At 40.6% G+C, this 26,472-nt stretch overlaps 1 protein-coding gene across 1 annotated transcript in view; it reads left to right on the forward strand.

Moving 5' to 3' along the window:
- Positions 1–14,619, forward strand: part of LOC122443608 (aromatase) — a 47,923-nt gene extending 33,304 nt beyond the window's left edge. Inside the window, exons 4-10 of the mRNA XM_043471993.1 lie at positions 770–924; positions 3,585–3,761; positions 6,218–6,332; positions 9,560–9,674; positions 10,335–10,497; positions 12,955–13,196; positions 14,371–14,619. Of these exons, the coding sequence (XP_043327928.1) occupies positions 770–924; positions 3,585–3,761; positions 6,218–6,332; positions 9,560–9,674; positions 10,335–10,497; positions 12,955–13,196; positions 14,371–14,619 (1,216 nt within the window). The remainder of the gene's footprint in view (positions 1–769; positions 925–3,584; positions 3,762–6,217; positions 6,333–9,559; positions 9,675–10,334; positions 10,498–12,954; positions 13,197–14,370) is intronic.
- Positions 14,620–26,472: the final 11,853 nt, after the last annotated feature.

Here is a 26,472-nt window from a genome sequence, read left to right on the forward strand (position 1 = left end):
AAAGACGCAGGGGTGCCATATCAAGGGCTATCTAATGGCTCAACATATCCTACATCTTGGGAGAACTCTGTGACCCTCTAGACCCTGGTGATTCATGATGGATGCAGAGCCTCAAAAGAACTGCTGTCACCACCACAGAGAGCCTTCCAGGTCCACCCAAGTCAGTCAAGCTCAAGGCAGAGGTCCCCAGGTATATCCTTCAGTCCCAGAATGATACCCCTGGAGGGGCCAGGCCTGATTAGAGACTCTGGGGAATAGGTGGTACAAGGCAGAACTGCTGCATTCAGACTAACGAGATGAGACTTCAAATATTCCAGCTTCTTCCAATTCTGAGATTCACTTCTGTGGGGGGTGGCGGGGAGGGGAGAGAAGGGCACCATCTGGAGTGGGGCTGCTCCAGGGCTGGAGGCTCTTGGAAACATGGTGGTGTGGAGGGTGCAGTTTCTCACAGCCTTGCAGCTTTGACCACATTTGTGGGTAAGATTTTAGAGACTTGGTGTCAGAGAAGAAGGGCAAATAACAAATAACTCTGCGTGTGTTGTTTGTTGATCTTTAGTGATGCCCAAACAGAGAGCTAATAGGTAGAAATGTTTTAACTGGAGGAGGAGGTTCTTCTGCTAACACAAGTACGTATTTAATCTGAACACTAGAAATAATGCATTTTTGTCTCAATCAAATGCATTTGCTCCAAGAGCCACCAGGTAGTCAAACTCATCATTGTGAGTTCTTGACCCTTAAAAATCAACACCAAGGTTTGCTTTTGCTGCAGGTCCTCAAGTATGTTCCATGTAATGAAGCACAGTCACTACATATCCCGGTTTGGCAGCAAACTGGGGTTGCAGTTCATCGGCATGCACGAGAAAGGCATCATATTCAACAATAACCCAGCGCTCTGGAAGGCTGTTCGACCTTTCTTTACAAAAGGTATTCAGGTGCCGGGTACATTCTGCTGCTTTGTCTATGAGCATGTCTGTTTTGAAATCATTTTCAACTTCTGCTGCTTCACAGTTTTAAAATGGTTACAGCTAACATTCATTACATATGCATTATATAGTAGGTGCTATTTTAAACACTTAATTCTTAATTCCACAGTAACTCCATGTAGTAAACAATAATAATATCACCTACATTTTGCAAATGAGAAAACTGAGGCATAAAGAGGTTAACTGCCTTGCCCAATTTCCACCATTAGTAAATGGTAGCACAGAAGACAACCCCAGAGCCTACATATTTAACCACTTTGATCTGGTTCTTCCTGTTTCTACATCCCTCTCATGGATTTAAAAAAGAATTGGCTCTCTATATACTTAATGTCACTTCAATTAAGAATTGAGTGTGTCAGATATTTAGCACAGCCAACATGTTTGCTGAACCATTGGTTGACATCCCACATGTTTTCACAGAAAACAGTTTGCAAATAACTTAGATAATTTCAAAACTGTGAATGGCTATATATGTCATTTCTTCCAGGCTCTAGGTTTTTTACTTAAGTAAATACATTTCTAGAGAGCTTATGACTTTTCCCCAAGGCAACATCGCCAGATATGGAATAGCAAAAACTAGATCCCAAACATCCTTATCTAGCGATTTCCCTCTTTACCATCTGCCACTGGAATTGAAGTCTTTCTTATAGTTTTATGGGTCAAAAGTCTGATGTGGGTCTCACAGGGCAATAATCAAGATTCTGCTGCTGCTGCTGCTGCTGCTGCTCCTAAGTCACTTCAGTCGTCCGACTCTGTGCGATGCCATAAACGGCAGCCCACCAGGCTCCTCTGTCCCTGGGATTCTCTAGGCAAGAATACTGGAGTGGGTTGCCATTTCCTTCTCCAATGCAAGAAAGTGAAAAGTGAAAGTGAAGTCACTCAGTCATGTCCAGCTCTTAGCGACCCCATGGACTGTAGCCTACCAGGCTCTTCCGTCCATGGGATTCTCCAGGCAAGAATACTGGAGTGGGTTGCCATTTCCTTCTCCAATCAAGATACTGGAAAAACTCTATTCCTTTCTGGAGGATCTAGGGAGAAAATGTTTCTTTGCCTTTTCCAGCTTCTAGAGGCTGCCCACATTCTTTGGCCCATGGCCCTATCAGTGATATTACATTCTGTTTATACGTCTGAAATGTGGCTTCAAACTCTTGAACTTAAAGGAAAATCAGACATCAGCCTGGGACTGATATTCAAGGTCAATCCTTTCATGCAAAGGATTGATTCATGAAGGAATTAGTTGTCCCACTTGCGGATGTGACAGTCACCCAGAAAACAGCATCCCCACCTTCCATATCTCCAACTCCTTCCTTAAGTCAGGAAGTATGCTGCCAACCCAAGCTTCTTTTTCATACCTGGGTGGACATGCTTAGAGTCTAGAACCACTTACAGATCTCTTCCTTCTTTGTAAAGTGTGTCTTCAAGGGCTCTGCAGCACAGCTGATTGGCTTTGTTTGAGCACTTTGAATCTAACAGCAAATCTGAATAACAAAAGACATAAAAAAGCAATTACTCCTAAGAAAATGCAAAGAAACTTGGAACAAGGGGAGAAATAATTTTAAGAGTTAAACTCTCAAGTTAGACCATCTGCCATCATGACCCAGTAGCTGCTATGACAGTCAGGAGCAGAGCAAAGGGAGCGAACAGAGCTAGTTAACTCTACCAGGTTTCATTCATTCCTCTATTTGACAAATACATTTGGAGAGCCACCATGTTACTATGGACTTGAAGTACAAAGCTAATAGGTTATCATTGCCCTGAAAGAGTGCCCAGTTCTATGAGAAAGACTGCTCAAACAAGGATTTGTTTTGTTGTTATGACACTGATTGAGTAAAATAAATGATTGTACTTTGAAGAGAAACTAAGATTAAGAGAAGGTTATAGTTGGTAAGCGCTTCCCAATTGACTCAGTGGTAAAGAATCCACCTGCCAAGCAGGAGACACAGGTTCGACCCCTCGGTCAGGAAGATCCTTGGAGAAGGAAATGGCAACCCACTCCAATATTCTTGCCTGGGACAGAGGAGCCTGATTGGCAACAGTCCATGGTGTTGCAAAGAGTCGGACATGACCTAGTGACTAAACAACAACAAAACATTTGGTAATTTAGAAAATTAGCATTTTACATGTATAACCTATAATTAAACAGTAAGCACCTTAGATCAAACCAGTAAGATCCAATTTGAATAGTTCAGTAGCAATATTCTGCCACCCTATGAAACATAAAATATCCTACTACCAAATCCAAATCTTCTTTAGAAGGGTATATAATAAACATGGAAAATCACAGATTTGTGATTTATAATCCCAAGTATTACATATTTCATTTGCAATCTCACAAATGATTTATCATATGAATAAAAGTATAATTTTGAATAGTCTGTTTTAAAAATACTTATTTTTTCATTTTTAACCATAAATGGGATGACCTGCTGTAGAAAATTAGGAAAATACAGAAAAAGTATGAAGAAGAAAATGAAAATTTCCACCCACTTACTGAAGAAAAATTTGTGGTCAGTTAAGCTTCAAACATAAAAAGCCAAAATTGCCTGATTGCTTATGTGTCCTGGAGTTGGAGGTAGCTCACTCTGATGTTGTCCCCTTCAGCTTTGTCCGGCCCTGGCCTGGTGCGCATGGTGACCATCTGTGCTGATTCCATCACTAAGCATCTGGACAGGTTGGAGGAGGTCCGCAACGACTTGGGCTATGTGGACGTGTTGACCCTCATGCGGCGCATCATTCTGGACACCTCTAACATGCTCTTCCTGGGGATCCCCTTGGATGGTACTGAAAGTTTCATTCTCATGACTTGACATTCAGCCCTTTACTAAACAGGGCATGAGAAGGGTAATGAACTTATGGAAAGATACGCTCTTTTGTACTCTGTTCTTCTTTAAATCTTTCTAAGAATTCCTAAAGTGTTTTCCTGGTATGTCTGCATTCTTCATTTATAAGCTCTTAAATATTCATAGCAAGAGCCATCTTCTATTTCTTTTGCATCTCTGCTCATTGCTCTAGGAAATAGGATAATTCTACCCACAGCTGAAACTTAATAGATGTGATCATTTCATTTGGTCATAAATATATCCTACCACCAAACCTATGTATTCAACCATTACCAACCATTCTTTTGCACATGATATATGCATACACACACACACATACAAACCCATAGCCACATTCAATCTATTTAACTTTCTATGTATATATACAAACACACACACATAAATATATGCATATACCTCTCCCTCAAAGCCACTAAGTATGAAAACTTCAAGCTGATGCTGTTGAAAATGATGATGATAACTCCCATAAATTTAGGATCTACAATGTGCCAAGTAGTATAAAAAATTGCTTCACATAAAGCTTGTGATTTAGCATTTATAACAATCCTGGCAAGATTTCTCACTCAAGAAGATGCTTTCCTCATTATATTATAGAAACAAATATTAAACACATCCATTTAACTCTACCACCAACAAAAAACCAAACATTAATCATGTGGATTCATTCCATTCTGCTATTGGCAGCTTAAAGAAATTTCTCCTGATTTGATTTCTAACAGTCTTTATTGATTCATACATTCATTCAACTAATATTTATTGATTGCCTATTTTATGGAAGGTTTAGGTTCTGGGGTTACAGCAATGAACTAGATAAAGTCCTTGCCTTCAAAGAGTTTACATCCCAGTGGACATATGCACAGTAAACAAGTTACTATCTAGCAATACTTTAGGCAATAATAAGTGCCTTGGGAACAAAAAAAGTAGGGCAAAGGGCTAGAAAGTGAAGGGAGGCAATTGGAGAGAAGCCAAAACTATTGTGGAGAGAAGGGGTGATCAGGAAGGCCTCTGATCCTCTGATGTGGATTAGACATCTGAACAAAGCCCCAGATGAAGTGTAGCCCTGAACCCTCTGCAGATCTGAGGGAAGAACATCACAGGAATAAGAACAAGGCATGATTTTCACTCTTGCCCACACCAACTGAGCTATCATACCTGCTCCCTGACTGACCACATTTGGACAAGCAAACAAATGATAAGCCCTCCCCTCCTTTTTTCCACTCTCCTCGCCTCCTCTCCCCTCTCTTTAATTATTTCTTTCAAGAGGACATAACAGTCTGATTGACATCAGGATGGGCGTCTCATTCACTCTGAGGACCTTAGTCACAGCCTCTTGTCTGAACTCCTTTCAGACAGGCACTCTAAAAGCCCTATTTGCCTGTTCCACACACACTCCTAAGGATTGACAGGTACCTATTTTAGAAGTCCCTTCTCCTTGATTCCCAAACAGCCTTGAATCTTAGGAGGGGTAAAGAAAAGTGCATTGTACAACTCTATGTTAATTTATGGATGCAGACTTTGTTACTAAGAACCTGCATAATCCATACAGAGTTCTGTGTATTTCCACCTGCTCACTGGGTCCTTGTTAAACTCTCAGTGAGCCTGGGGGCCATGGTGCACCAAAGAGGAAAGGACACGGCCCTGAGGTCAGATAGGACTGGGCTGCAGCCTAGGGGCTGCCAACCACACTGGCTGTATGGTGTTGGACAAACTTCCTCAATTCTATGAACTGCAGCTTCTGCATCTGCACAACGAGGACACTCTTACTCCCTTCGCAAGACTGTAAGGATGAAATGAAGTTTCTTTCTAAAGCACCTTACCCTGTGCCCGGTGTTTAGCAGTTGAAAATACTGGTCTCTTCCATTCCCTTGTGTATAATTTGAGAAAAGCAGTGTTCTTCTTTTCTCTAGTATTCAACGTAATTCAAGAAAATCAATTAATAACTGACTGTTCAGGAGACTTAGGATAAGGCACTGAAAACTACAAGATGAATTCTACACTCTGAACTGAAATATAAACAGAAGAATGGTAAGGCTTTTTGCCTTTGGTGCCAGATTGAGGTCATAACAACATTAATTACCTTTTATTTCCCATGATCAGGAAAACAGAAGATGCTGGAGGCTCAGCCAAGGAGAAGCATGTGAGATTCTAAGCTGGGTCTCTACCATAAACATGAAAACTACCAAATCTCTGGTTAACTTGGCCATTTAGGTGCTAAAGTAGAATGAATTAGTGTTGATTTGTTTGGTGACATTCATGTGTCTGTAACACCCACTGAAGACAGAACCTTGTCCTGCTTAGAGTCCAAGATGCTAGGAGAGCCTATAGGGGATCTTCTTTCATTGGCATACCCTTCTTGGACTCACATTTTTGCTCATCTGCTCTGATGTTTTCCAGAAAGTGCCATCGTGGTTAAAATCCAGGGGTATTTTGATGCATGGCAAGCTCTCCTTCTCAAACCAGACATCTTCTTTAAGATATCTTGGCTGTGCAGAAAGTATGAAAAGTCTGTGTAAGTAACACATTTTGGAATTATTATTGACGAGACTGATTTGTGTGTGTCTCAGATGTTTCTGGCCTCTCTGGCAAGCTTTCTCGTCCCCAGAACCACAGGGAGCTGTTGAGTAAGATGCTGGTGAAGCACTTCTTACAGCGCTTTGGGCACATGTGGCCAGACCACAGGGGAAAGGCAGCCTTTGGCCCAGGGATGTTTTTCGTTTAGGAAGCTAAGAACCCCAAATCTACAACTAGATTTGACACTGAAGTGTGTTTTGAGTTGAAGACAAAAGGGTTGGCTGAACCTATTGTTATTATCTGTCAAAATTTTCTTTGCATGTCTAGAAAAATGGAAACATGAAAACATTTATTGTGTTCCATTGAAACAATTTAACTTAATTCAACTTGTAAGAACTGACAGTAGTCACAAAATAATTTTTTCATGATGAACTTTTATAAGGTGTGCTTTGTTTGTTTGTTTGTTTAATTATACATCTTATGTCTTGGGGGATCCTAAAATAGTCGTTAAATGGCTTTGCCTTGGTCTCACACTAGTCTAGCAGAAGACTGGACAAACGCCCAGTGGACTACTGGATAATCATTGGGTTTTCAGGGTGCAAGTGTTGTTGTTGTTTAGTCACTAAGTCATGTCCAACTCTTTTGCAACCCCATGGATTATAGCCCACCAGGATCCTCTGTCCATGGGATTTCCCAGGCAAGAATACTGGAGTGAGTTTCCATTTCCTACTCCAGGGGATCTTCCTGACCCAGGGATCAAACCTATATCTCCTGCTTCGCAGGCAGATTCTTTACCATTGAGCCACCACAGGGAAGCTCCAGTGTGTAAGTTGCCAGCCACTAAACATGCCACCTCTAACCACCAATGGAAAACCCAGGGAATTTAGAGGTAGACAGACCTGATTTGTATCCTGTCTCTACCACTTACTAACCAAATGGTCTTGGGAAGTTCTTTAAAATAAAATATAACTTACTTTCCAGGGTGGGATATAGGTTAATGAGATCCTCTATGTAGGGCAATCAGCACAGAGCATGACACATAGGAGACAAAACACATGTTAGCTCTCTTCATATCTCCGTTCATATCTTACTCAGATGTCCAGAGTGTCTTAAATTCTCCAACTCTTCAAGTTCCCAAACTTGGTTGAAGAGCTAACTTCATCCATTTGCACATTTTGAAATTCAATAATATTAGTCTCCAAGGAGGAAGTCAACTTCATGTTGCTCTTGCATGTTCTCAACTGGTTGATGAGTATCAGGTGGATGATTTGGACACATGGTCCCTTAAACACTTCTCTTTGTCTCAACCAGAACTTAGTGTGACTTGAATCAATAAGGTCAATTATTCATCTCTTCACTCTGGTCAGATTTTGTGGTGGCCTAAAGAGTCATACAGAGTAAAGCAGAGACATTACTTTGCCAACAAAGGTCCGTCTAGTCAAGGCTATGGTTTTTCCAGTGGTCATGTATGGATGTGAGAGTTGGACTGTGAAGAAAGCTGAGTGCTGAAGAATTGATGTTTTTGAACTGTGGTGTTGGAGAAGACTCTTGAGAGTCCTTGGACTGCAGGGAGATCCAACCAGTCAGTCCTAAAGGAGATCAGTCCTGGGTGTTCATGGGAAGGACTGATGCTGAAGCTGAAACTCCAATACTTTGGCCACCTCATACGAAGAGTTGACTCATTGGAAAAAGATCCTGCTGCTGGGAGGGATTGGGGGCAGGAGGAGAAGGGGACGACAGACGATGAGATGGCTGGATGGCATCACAGACTCGATGGGCATGAGTTTGAGTACACTCCGGGAGTTGGTGACGGACAGGGAGGCCTGGCGTGCTGTGATTCATGGGGTCGCATAGAGTCGGACACGACTGAGCGACTGAACTGAACTGAACCGAAAGAGTCATACTGGTCTGCAGCTACATTTGGTCATTATTTTATCTTCACTATTGTCAGCAGGCTCACAGTAACTTTTCACATGAGACTGTATAACAGTTCCTCTTTGTTTTCTTTAAAATTAGCTCAGCAACATTTTCTCGATATATAAAATCTGCTAATGGATAGAGAACTAGGTAATATCTCCTATGACCGAGAGCAGTAAAGACCTAGAGAAATGTTTTAGTCTTCTTCCCCATATGCCCTTGCAATATGCCAATATTCGGGGTTTTTTTGTTAAGATATCAATAACATATAAAATTATGTTTCAGTTATACACATAATGATTCAATATTTGTATATTTGGCAAAATTATCATCCTCATAAGTCTAGGATCTGTCACCATACACAGTTACAAAATTTTTCTTGTGATGAGAACTTTAAAGATCCCTCTTAGCAACTCACAAATATCCAACACAGTAATATGAACACATACTGTTCATGACATCTCAGTGACTTATGATAACCCAAAGTTTGTATCTTTTGATAATCACCACCACCAGTTTGCTCCCACCCTCAACTTCATGACTTGGTATGACATCTGCTCTATGTGTCTACGAACTCCCTCTTTTAAAAAGATTTCACACGAAGCTTCCCTGGTGGCTCAGTCATAAAGAATCTGCCTGCCAATGCAGGAGCACAGGTTTGATTCCGGTCCAGAATGAGCCAGAGCAACTAAGCCTGTGGGCCACAACCATTGAGCCTGTGCGCTAGAGCCTGGGAGCCAAAACTACTGAGTCCAAGAGCTGCAAACACTGAAGCCTGCGTGCCCCAGAGGCTCTGCCACAAGAGAAGCCGTCACAATGAGAAGCCTGCACTGCGACTAGAAAGTAGCCCCCACTCACTGCAAATTGAGAAAAGCCCAGGCAGCAACGAAGACCTAGCACAGCCAAGATGAATAAATAGAATTAAAATAAAAAGATTCCACATATAAGTGAGAAAGATTCCACATGCAAGTGAGAAAGCCCGCATGTATTGTCTCTATCATGCCAATACTTAAAAAAATATATTGGATTTAGCCTTTTGGTAACAGTTCTCAACATTTAACTATAGTTTATAGCCTTGACTTTGCTACCAGTAGCTAGATATGTGGCTAATTCTGGTTCCTTAATATGAATTGTAATGTATACATAATTTAAGGATATTTGCAAATAATTAAGTATAAATTTGGTTATTCATGAACACTAATAGCTTCATCTACAGCATTTCATTTTATTTAAACAAATGGCAAATAAACCCATTTTTTGGTATCTTAACTGAGTACAGGTAGATTATATTTTCACTTTTATTTCCAGCAAGGACTTGAAAGATGCCATGGAAATTCTCATAGAAGAAAAAAGACACAGGATTTCAACAGCAGAGAAGCTGGAAGACTGCATAGATTTCGCCACTGAGTTGATTTTTGCTGAGGTACAGACCTACACTAACCATAATTCCTACACAACATATGTGTATGACTGTATGCAAGCATGCTCAGTCGTTCAGTCATGTCCGACTCTTTGCAACCCTATGGACTGTAGCCCACCAGGTTCCTCTATCCATGGGATTCTCCAGGCAAGAATACTGGAGGGGGTTGTCATTTGCTCCTCCAGAGGATCTTCCTGACCCAGGGATTGAACCCAGCTCTCCTGCATTACGACAGGTTCCTTACCACGGAGCCACCTGGGAAGCACGTATGATTGTGTATAGGTGTCTAAAAATTCCCACTTGTTAATTGTTGCATGTTTCTGCTTTTAAATGTTTGCTTTAGTGTTTATATAATACCCAAACTAAATAGCCCAGTATTAGACAATCTGATTGGACTGACCCTTAGGATTTAAACATCTCTGTGTCTGTACAATACAAAACATGAAAACCAGGGAGTGCAAAGACATTAAATACATAGATAAATGTCTAAATTGTTTGGCTTTGAGCTGAAGATTATTAATAAAAGTGTCCATTGTCAATTCCAGAGACTTGTAATTCCTACAATTTCATTTTGTTGAGGTAATTGATTCTTGAGTGCTACCTCCCTTCCTGTTCTGAACCTTGCTCACTTTCCCAATATTTCTCTCCCTTCCCATTCTTCAGAAACGTGGTGAACTTACAAGAGAGAATGTAAACCAGTGCATATTGGAAATGCTGATCGCAGCACCAGACACCATGTCTGTTTCTGTGTTCTTCATGCTGTGTTTCATTGCAAAGCATCCCCAGGTTGAAGAGGCAATAATGAGGGAAATCCAGGCTGTTGTTGGTAAGAATTTATCAAACAAACAATAGAGCTCAGAAAACAATTTCTTGATATGAGCTTCTATGTCCTAAAATTTTTATGTCAAAAACTCTGTTACAATCTGCTCAGAGAACAATAAGGCAAGTCATTGTGTCATATTTTCATTATGCCAGACAGGTTGAAATGATAGTTCTTCCTGTGTTTTCCTAATTTTAAAATAGCACATACTCATTGAAAAAATCCAAATAATGGAGAGATGTATAAAGCAGAAAATACTGTCACCTGAACCCAACCACTCTTCTCCTCAGCCTCATCTCAATTCCCAGAGGGAATCACTGTTATTATTTTGTGTCTTCTTCAAGGTCTTTTCAAAGGGCCACATAAGCACATACATGTGGTTTCATATGTCTGTGTTTAAAACACATGAGATCATCCACAAGGATTTGTACCAAAGGCTTTTGAAGGTCCACTCAGGGAGATGGCTATCATTTAAGGCAGTGTTTCTGGGTTTCAAGCAGTCCTTTCTTCCAGTTGGGAGCAGAGGGAGGAGAGAGGGTGATAGCAAAGGCAGGGGAGCAATCCGTTTCCCTGCCCCCCAGTCCTGGACTTCCAGGTCCTTCCTCCCCCTACCCTCTCCTCCTCTGCAGGGGATCCCCCAGGCCCCTGCTCAGCTCTTCCCAACTCCATCTCCTCCTGCTCTGCCTCTGCTTCACATCATTCTGCCACTGCTCCTGATATCCCCACCCTCCCCTAGAAATACTGCTACACTCAAAAGTCAGAATTGCTTTCTGGGAGAAAACGAAATGGTCTATTTGGAATGTGCTTCACATAAGTAATTTCTTTAGGAGTACATTTCAGACACATGTGAAGAGATATCTGTAATGATAGACTTTTCTTTGTTGACTTTAAAGAATCTCTGTGAAACAACCTGTTTCATTGATGAAAGGCAATACATTTTAAAAAAATTTTATCTCATTTACCTTTAAAACAATTGAGTGCTGCTTGAAATAGTTGACAATCAGGTGAAATTTCATACAAGTATTAAATATGTGAAAGAAGGTTTCTGCAGACGTGTTGCTGCAGGAGGAAAAGCTGCCTGGGAATGTAGATAGCGAGGAACCACAATAACCCCCAGGCTTCAGTTCTGGAATGTTTTCTCGAGCACCCATTTCAGGTTATGGGTTCTGTGCCAGGTGCAGGGGCACCTGGTGAACAAGCCAGGTCCATCTCTGCAGTCCTGGGGCTCTCAGTCTCCTGAGAAAAAGAGAACTCAACAAGCAGGCTCACTGGAGTGAGAAGGAGAGCCATAGAATGGCAGACTGCAGACAACAAGGGGGAAACTGCTCGAGATCATAAGCCTGTAATATAATCTCCTTGAGAGGTGAAAAGGGCTTGTGCTCCACAATGTCTCCCTGACAAAACAGTCCTCTTGAAACAAAACACTGGGACAAACACTAGTGCATGTACACGTGCTCCCTCTAGATCCACACACCTGGTCACTACTTCCTAGGAAACGACTTGGATTACCTTCCCCATCATCTGCCCTCTACCTCCCCACCCCAGAGAGACACACCCATTAGACTCTGAAGTGTACAAAGAGCAGTACATGAAGGGCTGGGTCAGAAGAGTTCTCTGACCAAGTAAGACCTCTCCTGGATAGCATAGTTATACAGGAGACAGACCTGCCTTGGGACTCTGGGTTGATTTTCATTCTACGGAAGTGATACCCCATTTGAGAATGCTTTCAAGTTTTGCCAATTCTGAGAGTGATCTGAGCCTGTCTGACCAGTGTTGGGCCATGCTGAGATCGTAGAGGTGTCCATCAGTCCCCAACTCACCTAGGGCTTATCTCAGGATCCCCTTTTGTGTGGTGGGGAGTTCTTGGCACCCTACCACACCAGGTTGTCCTGGATGAGATGGGGAGGAGGGATGATCAAAGATATTTTCTGACAGATGACTGCACAGGATACCAGAAGAGAACATTTCCTTCAACGTGATTAACATTACCATCTCAGTTTGACTAGAGAAATTAACATCTTCTAGAATTTAGAGTAGGGAACCAAACTCAAGAACCACAGAAGTGGCAGATAAATGTTTGAAGTAGACTGGGTAGGTCTACATGATGCTGCAGAGAGGAGTTTCTCTATAGGACTCCTCAGACACTCAGCCTCAGCCAACTGCAGCCATGTGGGGATGTGGATCCAATGTTTTTTTGTTTTTGTCTTTTTTAATTTTCTAGAAATGTAGACTTAACTATGAAACCCCTAGGTGTTCAGATAAGAAAATTGAAATCAAAATTTTCATTAGACATTCTACAGAACAAGCACAAAGTATTTTACTCCAATTACTGGCTTACATTAGAATTGTAGATATACATGTTTTCAACTAAGAGGAAACTGTTCTGTGGAAAATGTATGATTTTAAACACTGACCATATATTGAAACTAACATGAGTTGTGTCTTTTTTATCATATTCTACAGGTGAAAGAGACATAAGGATTGATGATATGCAAAAGCTAAAAGTGGTAGAAAACTTTATTAATGAGAGCATGCGATACCAGCCTGTCGTGAACCACGTCATGCGCAAAGCCTTAGAGGATGACGTCATCGATGGCTACCCGGTGAAAAAGGGGACTAATATTATCCTGAACCTTGGAAGAATGCATAGACTCGAGTTTTTCCCAAAGCCTAATGAATTTACTCTTGAAAATTTTGCCAAGAATGTAAGAGTCCTTCCTTAAAACTGAGTGTGCCACCCTTGAAAGAATCAACTGTTAAATCCCCTCTGTATTTGTGTTCGTACATTTCAATCTATTTACTCATCCCTTCCAGCATCATCAGGAGAGAACACAATTCCCCCGGCTAGAACATGCCCATCAGTTCTGTCCTCAAGCCAAGGAAGCTGGCTCTCCAGCTCTTGGAAATGTCTTCATAGAGGGCACATGAGAGATCAAGTGTGCACAATTCAGGCCCTTAATTTGCCTAAAATGAGATGAAGTTTGTTTAACCAACCCACTTTTCCATTTAAACTTATCACCTTGTCATCATGTAGATTCAGCTATAGCATCATGTATGATGATTAGATGGAAATCAAATGAGAAGAAATGATTTGTTTTTTCAGTCTGCCTTTGGTTCTCCAAATGGCCCCACAATTACTAGTCTCTATTCTAAACATGACTTAGTAATTAGAAGAACTCCCACCTTGTTCTTAATTGAGGTGTACTAGAGATTCTACCTCCGTTATGTCAAATTCTAGGAAATTTTTTTAAAAATCTGAATTATCCATGTAGTTCCCTCTGTGCCACTTTTCCATTGCCATGTGGAGAAGAGATATGATCTAAATTAAACCAGTTCTCTAATTCATTCTGCCTCTATATAAGCAACCCATGCCATGTTGCCAATTGGTCTAAAATAACTAAGCATCTATTAGGTGCCAGACACTGAACCCAAATGGGGACAAGACAGAGAGATGTGTCTCTTTAAATATTTGTATAACAAAAAATATTTAGATTCTTGGCATTAATAGGACAGGAATCCACACTTTTGCCTAAATTTGTCTTTGTCATCAGGTTATATGACCTGGGACAACAACAGTCTTTGTCTCAGTGACTGGCAGAACAGCAGTAAAGATGTGGCCTTCCCACAGAGCTAGCTGAGTACTTTACATGAAAATGTAGCTGGGAATTATTGAGGTTGTGTCTGTATCACAAAGGGTGAATCAAACTGGAAGGAGAAAGAGTCTTATCTGAATCAGAGTCATCCCTGTCTGTGAGGAAGCAGTATGGCCAAATCACTAAAACCGAGCATTCTGACTGACTGTGTTTTCAGGGTGAATCAAACAGAAATGCATGACTCTAGCCTTTACTACTCTGGCTAATTGTCTGATCTCTTTCCCAGGTTCCTTACAGGTACTTTCAGCCATTTGGCTTTGGGCCCCGGGCCTGTGCGGGAAAGTACATCGCCATGGTGATGATGAAGGTCATCCTGGTCACCCTTCTGAGACGCTTCCACGTGCAGACTTCGCAAGGTCTGTGCGTTGAGAAGATGCAGAAGAAAAATGACTTATCTTTGCATCCAGACAAGACCAGCGACCAGCTGGAAATGATTTTCATCCCAAGAAATTCAGACAAGTGCCTCGAGCACTAAAGAAGTTTGGTCAGTCCCTGCCCCAGAGCACTGCTCGACAGTATTCCACATGGGAACCACCCATCTTTGCCAGGTGGTCCTCCTCACATGAACAACCATGGCCTGTGCCATTTTATAGGCTTACCTCCTGTGGGTTGTCAGCTAGCCAGGAGACACGGTTCATCTGACCAGATCCAAACCAGACACCAGGCTGCAAGAGAAAATAGAGGCCAAGAGTTTGTACAGGAAACTGCAGCCCTAAAGACTCAATTCCACAAAACATGCTTTGAAATAGACAAGCCACCAGCAAAACTCGGCCCAGCTCCTTTCTGTCCTACACTGAACTGGGAGCTTTTTAACATCTGGGGCAGAAGCATTCAATTTGATTACAAAGGCCAGGCCAACATCTGCATACCTCAGATCAAACATATCTCCTAGCATGAATAAAATGGTTTTCATTTACTTTTTGGTAGGGTGGGGACTACAACATCCATACCCTTGGAGAAATGCTTACAAATTCAGCATTTGACTTTTCCAACAAACTACATTCAATTAACTCTTGTTTATCTACATGTGACTTGTCTGTGGAAAAAGTTAAATTGAAGACTATCCTTTCCGAATTTCTCAATTTATTCCTCTCTTACCTCTGATCCAACAAGTGTACATTCAGATATAGGAATACTAAGTACTTATTAATAGCCTGAATAAGATATAATTAGTACCATTCATCTGCCATTCTAAAAAATTCAAACAATGCATTTTAAATTAAATAAAATCCCTCTTCTCATGTCTGCATTGTTGCTTAGCTCCAGGAGTGCAGTAACCAAAAGATAAATTTAGATAATGGCACCTATTAACTCTTACTGAGGCTTCTGTGATTTTCAGGGAGGGTAAGATTCTAAGTGTATATCTAAATCTACAACCCAGTGGGTTCAAATTTCTAAGGAGTGCCCCTTGTACCATTATCCTTCTCTCTCACCATTTCTTCCCTCCTCTTTCTTTCCATGACCCCAAAAGCCAAGAGCAACAAGCATATCAGTAGAGAACACAGCCAGGGTAGAATCCCTACAATCACATTTTATCCTAGCTCCAATTTAACAGTCACCTATGAGATTTAACAGTTAACCTGGTTTACTGAATCACCACTATATGTAACCGTGGGAAAATGCACATCTTGGAAGTTAGCGCCAAATCAAACAGATGAGTGAATTTTCCAAGTATCAATACGACTTTCCTTGTGTATTATTGATATGGCCTTACAAGTGTATCTGCTGAATGCCACATAAAAACTAAAAACTAAATTCATTTACAAACATGTAAATGTTTGCCATTGAGTCAACCTGAATATTCTTCTCATCCTGCTGTTTGGCAGTAGGGCAACAGCTGAGTACAAAATGAGAATGTAAGCTCCTGAGAGTGGAAGCTCTTTTCTTTCTTTTGGAATCCATGCCTGTCCCCTATTCTTACGCCCCATATTTGTTTTTAAGATCAATACCGAATTGACACTCTGGCCCAGAGATATTCTAATTGACCCAGAAATCAAGTAAAGGAGAAGCAGGTATCCGAAAAATTAAAGGATGGGCATTAATAAAGCAGCAAATATTTGAAATTGAAATTATCTAGATCATCTATATGACATAAACATATGCAGAAATATATCTGTGTATCTGGATATATCTGTGTAGTCGGGTCTAGAAAGTGAAAGTGAAAGTCGCGCAGTCATGTCCAACTCTTTGCGATCCCATGGACTACACAGTCCATGGAATTCTCCAGACCAGAATACTGGAGTGGGTAGTCTTTCCCTTTTCCAGGGGATCTTCCCAGGGATCCCAGGGATCAAACCCAGATCTCCCACATTGCAGGCTAATTCTTTTCTTTTATTTATTTAAAAAAAAAAATTTTTTTTTTTGCAGGCTAATTCTTTACCAGCTGAGCCACAAGGGAAGCAGTCAGGTCTAGATGAGTATCCAAACACTTCAAAAGCCTGAAAGAAAAGGATTTTAGACTTAATGTATCCTCATTAATTTACCTGGTGATTATTAATGGTTTACTTTGTTTGGCTGGAGCTGCACAGTAGAGAAAAACAGACTTTGGATCCCTGTACTTCATCCATCTAATTCTCTTGAACATCTACTGTATTTAATATGCATATATGCAGCCAAGGTCATACTCTGCCTATACAAAGTGAAATGGAAGGTGAATATAGTTGTATATAGATAATGCAGATACAAAAATATGCTCGAGGAAAACGGGTGGGGTGGGGGCAAGGGGAGAGGGAAAATATTGGTTAGCATTATCTAAGCAAACTCTCCCAGAAACAAGTTATCTGGGTAATTGTTCAGCTTGTCCCTCTTTTCCCTGTATTACAAACCTCATAAGTATGTACAGACTTGGCTTAAGGAATATGGAATGTCATTGATTTTTCATTGGGTTGATGAACGTATATTTGAAAATCCTGTTTTCGAGTCAGAATTTTGCCTCATTGTTAAGTACTTAATTGTGACTCTGAATGTGCTGTGTATTCTGTCTTCACCAACTCAAAGAACTGGAACGTATAAATTATTAGTGAAATGCATACACCTGAGGGCTCTATCATTTTCTGCTTGTGAGGAAAACTGTAGTCTCCCATCTTTGGAAGTTCCAGACACCTGCCTCTGCCTTCTTTGACCTCTTACTCTTCCCACCCCCAAGTGGAAACTCATCTCATTTAGAAAGACTCCACAAAATGGGATTTCCATTACAGCCAGTTGGAAGCTGTCACTTTTCATTTCTAAGCAGCACCCCTCACTACTCATGGTGCTAATGTTCCACAGAAGTGTGTGGCACTGGCCCGCTGGGAAGAGTGCTAGCTGGGCCTCCTCAGTCTCTTGTATTAGTTGATCTCTGGAACTGAATTTCTCATCTGTATTTGCAGAAAGACTGGCTAAATTAAACTTTGTCAAAGTATGGAGTTGAATGGAATTTGTGGTACTTTCAGTCAATCTCAGCTCAAAAGCAAAGTCAAGCGCTAAGGGCAAAGACAAACTCTCCATGGCTCAACTCAAGATATCACTCATTCTCTTATTGAAGTTTTTAGCAGGTTTTGACCTATGTCTAGGGAGTCACTGCCATACCATTTCCACCAGGTCAACAAGACAAAAGGAATGCATAGAGATAAGGCAATCTGGTCATCAAACCCAGCCCATCAGGCATACTGCCTCTTTCACCTTCCATCAAGAAAGCATTACAGGAAACCCAAACAGGGGCTCTGCACCAACCTAGGGGGGTGGGATGGGGAGGGAGATGGGAGGGAGGTTCAAAAGGGAGGGGATATATGAATACCTATGGCTGATTCATGTTGACGTTTGAGAGAAAACAAAATTCTGTAAAGCAATTATTCTTAAATAAAAAAATAAAAAGAAAAAACATTACAGACTACAAAACAAATTAAAATTCTTATGAGTTTTTATGTTAAAGTTAATTAAAGTTTTTATATTAAAGTTAAAGTTCTTATGAACGATTACTGTAAGAATACCCTTAAATGCACTGTACTTACAGCCTAAAGCAAATTCTTCACAGACTTTAGCATTTTAACTTACTGATAAAACATTTCTTGTAATAAAAATCATAAGTTGCAAGACCTGGTAGCTGAACCTGCAGTCCAGGTGTTTTTTAATGTTTCTTTCACTTACAAATCTACAAATAAGGAGGCAGTGAAGTCTTGACTCTGGGCCCAGCCTTTTTACCAATGTATACGTGGGTCAAATGTTTATTTACTTTCTCATACCTCAGTTTTCTCATCAATCCAACAGGAATAATAAATTCCTCAGAAGGTTGATGTGGCCATTACAAGGGATAATTTAGGTGCCGCTCTCAGCACAGCGTCTGGTATAGGGCAACCTCTCAGTTACCCTTTCACCTGATAATGGCGATGCTAAGTAATTAGGCTAATGATGACACTCTGAAACCTCTTTTCGTGCAGTGGAGCGGCAGAAGATGTGCCAGATGCTTCTGCATTCATGATCTCACTTTAAATTTCCTGACAACTCTCACATTAGTATGATTGCCTGGGAAGCCCCACATTGTATTGATGACAAGACAGGGGAGACTTGACCATAAGGACTCAGCCAGTAAAGGAGTTAGAGTCTTGCCCATTTCTCATTCCAAACCCTCAGCCCCTTCACCATGCTGCCTCTCTGCAGCAGGACTCACTGCTGGAAGGCTGAGGAGTCTAGTCCCAGGTTCCTGGCTCTCACCCATGTAATGTTGGGTAAACCCTTTTCAAGTCTCATTTCACCTCATTTTCATCTCATTACCCAAAGAAAATAAGTCAGGAAATATCTTGGTTTCTTCATCCATAAAATCTGGATGATTCTACCTGCCTTACCCACTTCCCATGAATGATTGGAGGCTCTTGCTCAAGATAGGTGTTTCATGGGAAAGTGCTGTCAAACTTCACTTAGTATAAGGTGATGGGATTAACATGTGGATTGCACCAGCTGCCCCAACTGGAAGTTATAGGATTCCATTAAGCTATTACCTAACCACCGGGAACATTCTTAGTTTTGCATAATTTCAATTCATGTGGTACTGAAAGAAAAAAAAGAGTGGAGGAAATAAGTAGTAATTTACTATTATCAGAGGACAAACCAGACCTCATGATGGCCATAAAATCCTCTCCATTTTGGCCAAATTGAGAAATGCTAAGAAACCCATTATGATGGAGACAGATATCAGGCAAACTCTTCTTTTGGCAAAGATGTCAGATATGAATGAAATAGTTCCTCATCTGGTTATTTCCAAATATCCAGATATTTAACCCAGCCAGTCATAGGCATGGGGGGTTTCCTCTTCTAGCCTAGTTCAGCTTGGATAGCTTAGGAGCTGAGAACACTTCATTCTTCTGCCTTTCTTATTTCAGTTTATTGTGAAGTGTGTTCATTCTTTCACACCAAGAAAGCAGTCATAACTGTAGGCACTTTCTTACTGTATTCAGCCCTTTACAAAATTATTCCATTTAATTCTTCCAACAATACTACAGAGCAGATATCACCCCCATTTTACAGATTAATTCTGCCCTTTCAGCCATTAAATTCTTGCTACTGGCTTTGTTAGCTGTTAGCTGTGCTTAGTCACTCAGTTGTGTCTGACTCTTTGTGACGCCATAGACAGGACCCCGCCAGGCTCCTCTGTCATGGGGATTATCCAGGCAAGAATATTGGAATGGATTGCCTTGCCCTTCTACAGGGGATCTTCCCAAACCAGGGATCGAACCCAGGTCTCCTGCATTGCAGGCAGATTCTTAACTGTCTGAGTCACCAGGGAAGCCCAAGAATACTGGAGTGAGTAGCCTATCTCTCCTCCAGGGGAACTTCCTGACCCAGGAATCAAAACGGGGTCTCCTGCATTGCAGGCAGATTCTTTACCAGCTGAGCTACTTGCTTTGTAGACTTTCTCAAACCTCCCCATACAAACTTCAGCACACATGCTCCGAGTCTCAGGTTCTCTTATCAACACCTGCCCCCTCAAGTTTTTCTTGATCTGCTGAACTTATCTACCTCAGTTATAAAACATACATAAATCTCACAATATTTTCCTCCCTTCAAACATAGCTATTTTCCCAAAGAATTGCTTCAGAAAATTATAAGCATCAGCAAGCAGGACGTGTGGAAGGAAAGGAGGTTCTGCCTTCCAGATATCCCTAAAACAACACCATCTCCGTTACCTCAAGATGAGGCTGGTCCTACCTGTACAGTGATGTCTAGGTTATAAGGGTTTCCCAGTCAGAATGGCTAGAAGAGCAAGGCACTTAGGATATGTAAGTAGAGCTTGTGGGGAAAAAAGGAGCATGTCTCACCTGTAGGAACTGAACACAGGTTCAACATTCTGAAATACAGTTATCAACCAAACCAAGTCATCCATGAGCTGTACTGGCTCACTAGTACCTCCCTTCCCATGGGAAATTAACACTTTCCCTGACCATCAACATTTTCCCTCAGGCAAGCTTACCACCTTCCACAAACAGAGATGCATGCATTTACTACTCGTTGTTGTTCAGTCAGTTAAGTTGTATCCGACTCTTTGCAACCCCATGGACTGCAGCACACCAGGCTTCCGTGACCTTCACTATTCCTGGAGTTTACTCAAACTCGTGTCCATTGGGTTGGTGATGCCACCCAACCATCTCATCCTCTGTTGTCCCCTTCTCCTCCTGCCCTCAATCTTTCCCAGCATCATGGTCTTTTCCAATGATTTGGCTTCTTGCATCAGGTGGCCAAAGTATTGGAGCTTCAGCATCAGTATCAGTCCTTCCAATGAATATTCAGGACTGATTTCCTTTAGGATTGACTCGTTTGATCTCCTTACAGTCCAAGGGACTCTCAAAAGTCTTCTCCAACACCACAGTTCAAAACCGCCAATACTTTGGTGCTCAGCCTTCTTTATGGTCCAACTCTCACATCCATACATGACTACTGGAAAAATCATAGCTTTGACTATATGGACCATTGTTGCAAAGTGATGTCTCTGCTTTTTAAATGCTGTCTAGGTTTGTCATAGCTTTTCTTCCAAGGAGTAAATATCTTTTAATTTCATGACTGTGGTCACTGTCCACAGTGATTTTGGAGCCCAAGAAAATAAAGTCTCTCACGGCTTCCATCTTTCCCCCATCTATTTGCCATGATGGGACCAGATGCCATGATCTTAGTTTTCTGAATGTTGAGTTTTAAGCCACCTTTTTCACTCTCCTCTTTCACCTTCCAGAAGAGGCCCTTTAGTTCCTCTTCACTTTCTGCCACTAGGGTGGTACTTTATGCCTATCTGAGGTTGTTGTCCTGGCAACCTTGATTCCAGTTTGTGATTCATCCTGGAATCAGGATGTGATTCAGCCAAGCACTTCTCATTATGTACTCTGCATATAAGTTAAATAAGCAGGGTGATAAAATATAGCCTTGACACTGGTCTGTTATTCCTATCTCTTTAAGAAATTTTCACAGTTTGCACCAGCTGGAGCTGGGAGGAGAGAACTCCTCACCGCCAGAACAAAAAAAAAAAAAGAATTTTTCACAGTTTGCTGTGATCCACACAGTCAAAGGCTTTAGTGAAATCAATGAAACAGAAGTTGATGTTTTTCTGAAATTCTCTTGCTTTTTCTATGATCCAGTGGATTTTGGCAATTTGATCTCTGGTTCCTCTGACTTTTCTAAATTGAGCTTGTACATCTGGAAGTTCTCAGTTCATGTACTGTGCAAGCCTAGCTTGAAGGATTTTGAGCATAATCTTGCTACTATGTGAAATGAATGCAATTGTATGGCAGTTTGAACATTCTTTGGCAATGTCTTTCTTTGGGAATGGAATGAAAACTGACCCTTTCCAGTCACTGGCCACTGATGAGTTTTCTGAATTTGCTAGCATATTGAGCACAGCACTTTAACAGCATTATCTTTTAAGATTTTAAATAGCTCAGCTGGAATTCCATCACCTTCATTAACTTTGTTCATAGTAATGCTTCCATATGGCCCACTTGACTTCACAGTCCAGGATGTCTGGCTCCAGGTGAGTGACCACATTATTGTGGTAATCTGGCTCATTAAGATTTTTTTTTTACAGCTCTTCTGTGTAGCCTTGCCACCTCTTCCTAATCTCTTCTACTTCTGTAGGTCCATACCATCTCTGTCCTTTATTGTGCAAATCATCCCCAAACTCACCACCATTATTATTTATTATGCTCATGGATTCTGGGGTTTAGGAATTTAGACAGAGTACATCAAGAATGGCTTGCCTCTGCTCCATGATGTTGTTGGTGGTAGCTGGAAAACTTGAAGTCCAAAGGCTGGAATCTTCTGAAGGCTCCTTTACTCACATACATCACATACATCTGCCACTGGGAGCCTCAGATCCCATACATGTGGCCAGTTGGGCTTCCTTACAGGATGGTGGCTGCCTGGATTAAGTACCGTACTTCTCACTTTGTTCTTACTAAGTAGCTTGTAGGGAGATAGTATGAGACTAAATAAAAACTCTGTATCTCAATCATAACTTTTCACTACTTTTAGCATCTACTGATGATTTTTGCCTACAGCAATTCATGTAGTATTCTTGGAAACTCTATTTTTAAATACCAGTTTACTTCACAGACAACTACATTTCTTCAAGAAGTTCAAAATCCAAACAGACTACAGGTTAAATCGCAGAGACATAGAATCCCTCTTGCTCACAAAACTTCGTCATTGATAAAGCCTCTTGTTTTTCTAGTTTGACAATCTTTGTCAATCCAATAGGCTACCAAAAATGATACCTCATTATACATTTAATTATACTTCTATTATTATACACTGAAGTTGAGCATCTTTTCATGTTTGAACCATTTTTATTTCCTTTTTGATAACTGCTCATATCACTTTTCCATTTCATGTTTACTTGCAGGACGCTTTTTATATATGGGCTTCCCTGATAGCTCCGTTGGTAAAGAATTCACCTGCAATGCAGGAGACCCCAGTTCGATAGCTGGATCAGGAAGATCCGCTGGAGAAGGAATAGGTTACCCACTCTAGTAATCTTGGGCTTCTGTTGTGGCTCAGGTAATAAAGAATCTGCCTGCAAAAACACTCTCCGACATAAATCACAGCAAGATCCTCTATGACCCACCTCCCAGAATATTGGAAAGAAAAGCAAAAATAAACAAATGGGACCTAATAAAACTTAAAAGCTTTTGCACTACAAAGGAAACTATAAGTAAGGTGAAAAGACAGCCCTCAGATTGGGAGAAAATAATAGCAAATGAAGAAACAGACAAAGGATTAATCTCGAAAATATACAAGCAACTCCTGCAGCTCAATTCCAGAAAAATAAATGACCCAATCAAAAAATGGGCCAAAGAACTAAACAGACATTTCTCCAAAGAAGACATACAGATGGCTAACAAACACATGAAAAGATGCTCAACATCACTCATTATTAGAGAAATGCAAATCAAAACCACAATGAGGTACCATTACACACCAGTCAGGATGGCTGCTATCCAAAAGTCTACAAGCAATAAATGCTGGAGAGGGTCTGGAGAAAAGGGAACCCTCTTACACTGTTGGTGGGAATGCAAACTAGTACAGCCACTATGGAAAACAGTGTGGAGATTTCTTAAAAAACTGGAAATAGAACTGCCATATGACCCAGCAATCCCACTTCTGGGCATACACACTGAGGAAACCAGATCTGAAAGAGACACGTGCACCCCAATGTTCATCGCAGCACTGTTTATAATAGCCAGGACATGGAAGCAACCTAGATGCCCATCAGCAGATGAATGGATAAGGAAGCCGTGGTACATATACACCATGGAATATTACTCAGCCGTTAAAAAGAATTCATTTGAATCAGTTCTAATGAGATGGATGAAACTGGAGCCCATTATACAGAGTGAAGTAAGCCAGAAAGATAAAGAACATTACAGCATACTAACACATATATATGGAATTTAGAAAGATGGTAACGATAACCCTATATGCAAAACAGAAAAAGAGACACAGAAGTACAGAAGAGACTTTTGAACTCTGTGGGAGAAGGTGAGGGTGGGATGTTTCGAAAGAACAGCATGTATATTATCTATGGTGAAACAGATCACCAGCCCAGGTGGGATGCATGAGACAAGTGCTCGGGCCTGGTGCACTGGGAAGACCCAGAGGAATCGGGTGGAGAGGGAGGTGGGAGGGGGGATCGGGATGGGGAATATGTGTAAATCTATGGCTGATTCATATCAATGTATGACAAAACCCACTGAAATGTTGTGAAGTAATTAGCCTCCAACTAATAAAAAAAAAAAAAAAAGAATCTGCCTGCAATGTGGGAGACCTGGGTTTGATCCCTGGGTTGGGAAGATCCCCTGGAGAAGGGAAAGGCTACCCACTCCAGTATTCTGGCCTGAAGAATTCCATGAACTGTACAGTCCATGGGGTTGCAAAGAGTCAGTCACAACTGAGTGACTTTCACTCACCTTTATATATGCAGAAGTAATTATTGTATAAAGAAATATATTACGGAAGATAGCTCTTTATCAGTTACACAGGTGGCAAGCATTTTTCTCAGCTTTGTATTTGCCCTTTTTCTTTTAATTTTGCTTGAAAATTCTTTCTCATGCACGCTTGTTTTTGTTATTTCTATGTAGTGGAACTTACTAATTTGTATGTGGTTTTTTAAAAGATTATTTCACATTCTGCTATTATTAGTCAAATCATTCATATTTTCACATATTACATTTATTATTTTATTCTTTATGAAGTTTTCTTTTTTTGTCTATCTGGAATTTGTCGTTAAAAGTGAGTTAGAGATGCAATTTTTCTTTTCATATAATGATGTATTTAATAGTTGTCTGAACATCATTTAATGAATAATTTACCTTTTCCCTACCTGATACAACTTTTATAATGTAATAAATTCCAGCATGTATTTGCCTTACTTTTTAGTCTATATTAGTGACACAGTCATGTTTTAATTCTCATAGCTTTATAATATTATAATATTTGGTTTGACCAGTATGTTTTCATTATAATTTTTCTAAGAATATGCCTCTTTTTCATGTGAACTTAGATTCAGGTTATATGCAGAAAAATGTGACTTTAATCATATAAATAGATATACATCAAAAACACACTTAGAATGCTATGTTAAGCCACACCAAAGAGGATACCATAAAAGTGTTGAGCAGTGGAAAGGTCTGATACGTTTGAACTTCTATGGATTTGAAAATACTTTGCTACTGATACAGCTATATGAAAGATGTAAAGTCTCCCTAAATTAATCTAGAAATATATTACTTTCATGATAACATTTATTTGGGGAATATTTTATCTGCTTCTCACTATTGTAAATGAATTATTTTTTCCCACCCTATCTTCTAATTACAGCTTCTACATAGTTAAGTTTTTATAAGTACTTCAAGAGTTTATAAGTTCCATAAGTTTATATCACTTAATGGAAGAGAATATTCTTTCAACATCAGTCACCAACACGCTTAGTAGGAAATGAATCTAGGGCTCCACACAAAAGCAAAAGACCACTTTTTGTCCTCTTCCTATCCATTCTTCAAACAACCTCGTGAGGGAGATGTTATGATAACTCTAATTTTTCAAGAAATATAAAATCAGCACAGTTGTATGGCTTTCTTGACCTCTACAAAGTCAATGCTTCTGCTCAGCCAGCTTCAACAACTTTCTCTGTGTCTCCAGCCAGTTCATCAAGTGACCCCTATCCCAAGGCTTTGTCCCTGCTGTTTGTGGAAACCTATATAGGAAGAAAAGGAAAAAAAGTAGTTCCTTTCAAGTCTTAGAAGAGGCAGAGATAAACTTCATAAAATCCTAGAAAAGAAGCTGAGACAGATGGACAGAACTCAGGGAAAGAGCCACCTAGAACTCCTAGACGAATGAGTTCCTCAGGAAAGTCAAGCAGGATAGTGGATAATGCCTGGTTAGAGAAGAATGGTCATTACATTTGTTTGTATGTTTATTCTGAATGGTTTTACAATCCTTAAATACATCTTTGGTAAATTTTAAACTGTTGTGTATAATGAAGCTTGGAGTGGTGTTTTATAAAGAGAAATTTGTTTTTATGGAGCTGAAATACCATGAAGCTAATTTTGTAGTTTATCAAAAAGCAACTGTTCTGCAGGGAGTCCCTTGGACAGCAAGGAGATCAGGATCACTCCCAAAGGAAATCAACCCTGACTATTCATTGGAAGGACTGATGCTTAAGCTGAAGCTCCAATACTTTGGCCACCTGACGTGAAGAGCTAACTCATTGGAAAAGACCCTGATGCTGGGGAAGATTGAGGGCAGGAGGAAAAGCGGATGACAGAGGATGAGATGGTAGAATGGCATCGCTGACTCAATGGATGTGAGTCTGAGC

The sequence above is a fragment of the Cervus canadensis genome, chromosome 6, assembly GCF_019320065.1.
Source record: "Cervus canadensis isolate Bull #8, Minnesota chromosome 6, ASM1932006v1, whole genome shotgun sequence".
NCBI lineage: Eukaryota > Metazoa > Chordata > Mammalia > Artiodactyla > Cervidae > Cervus > Cervus canadensis.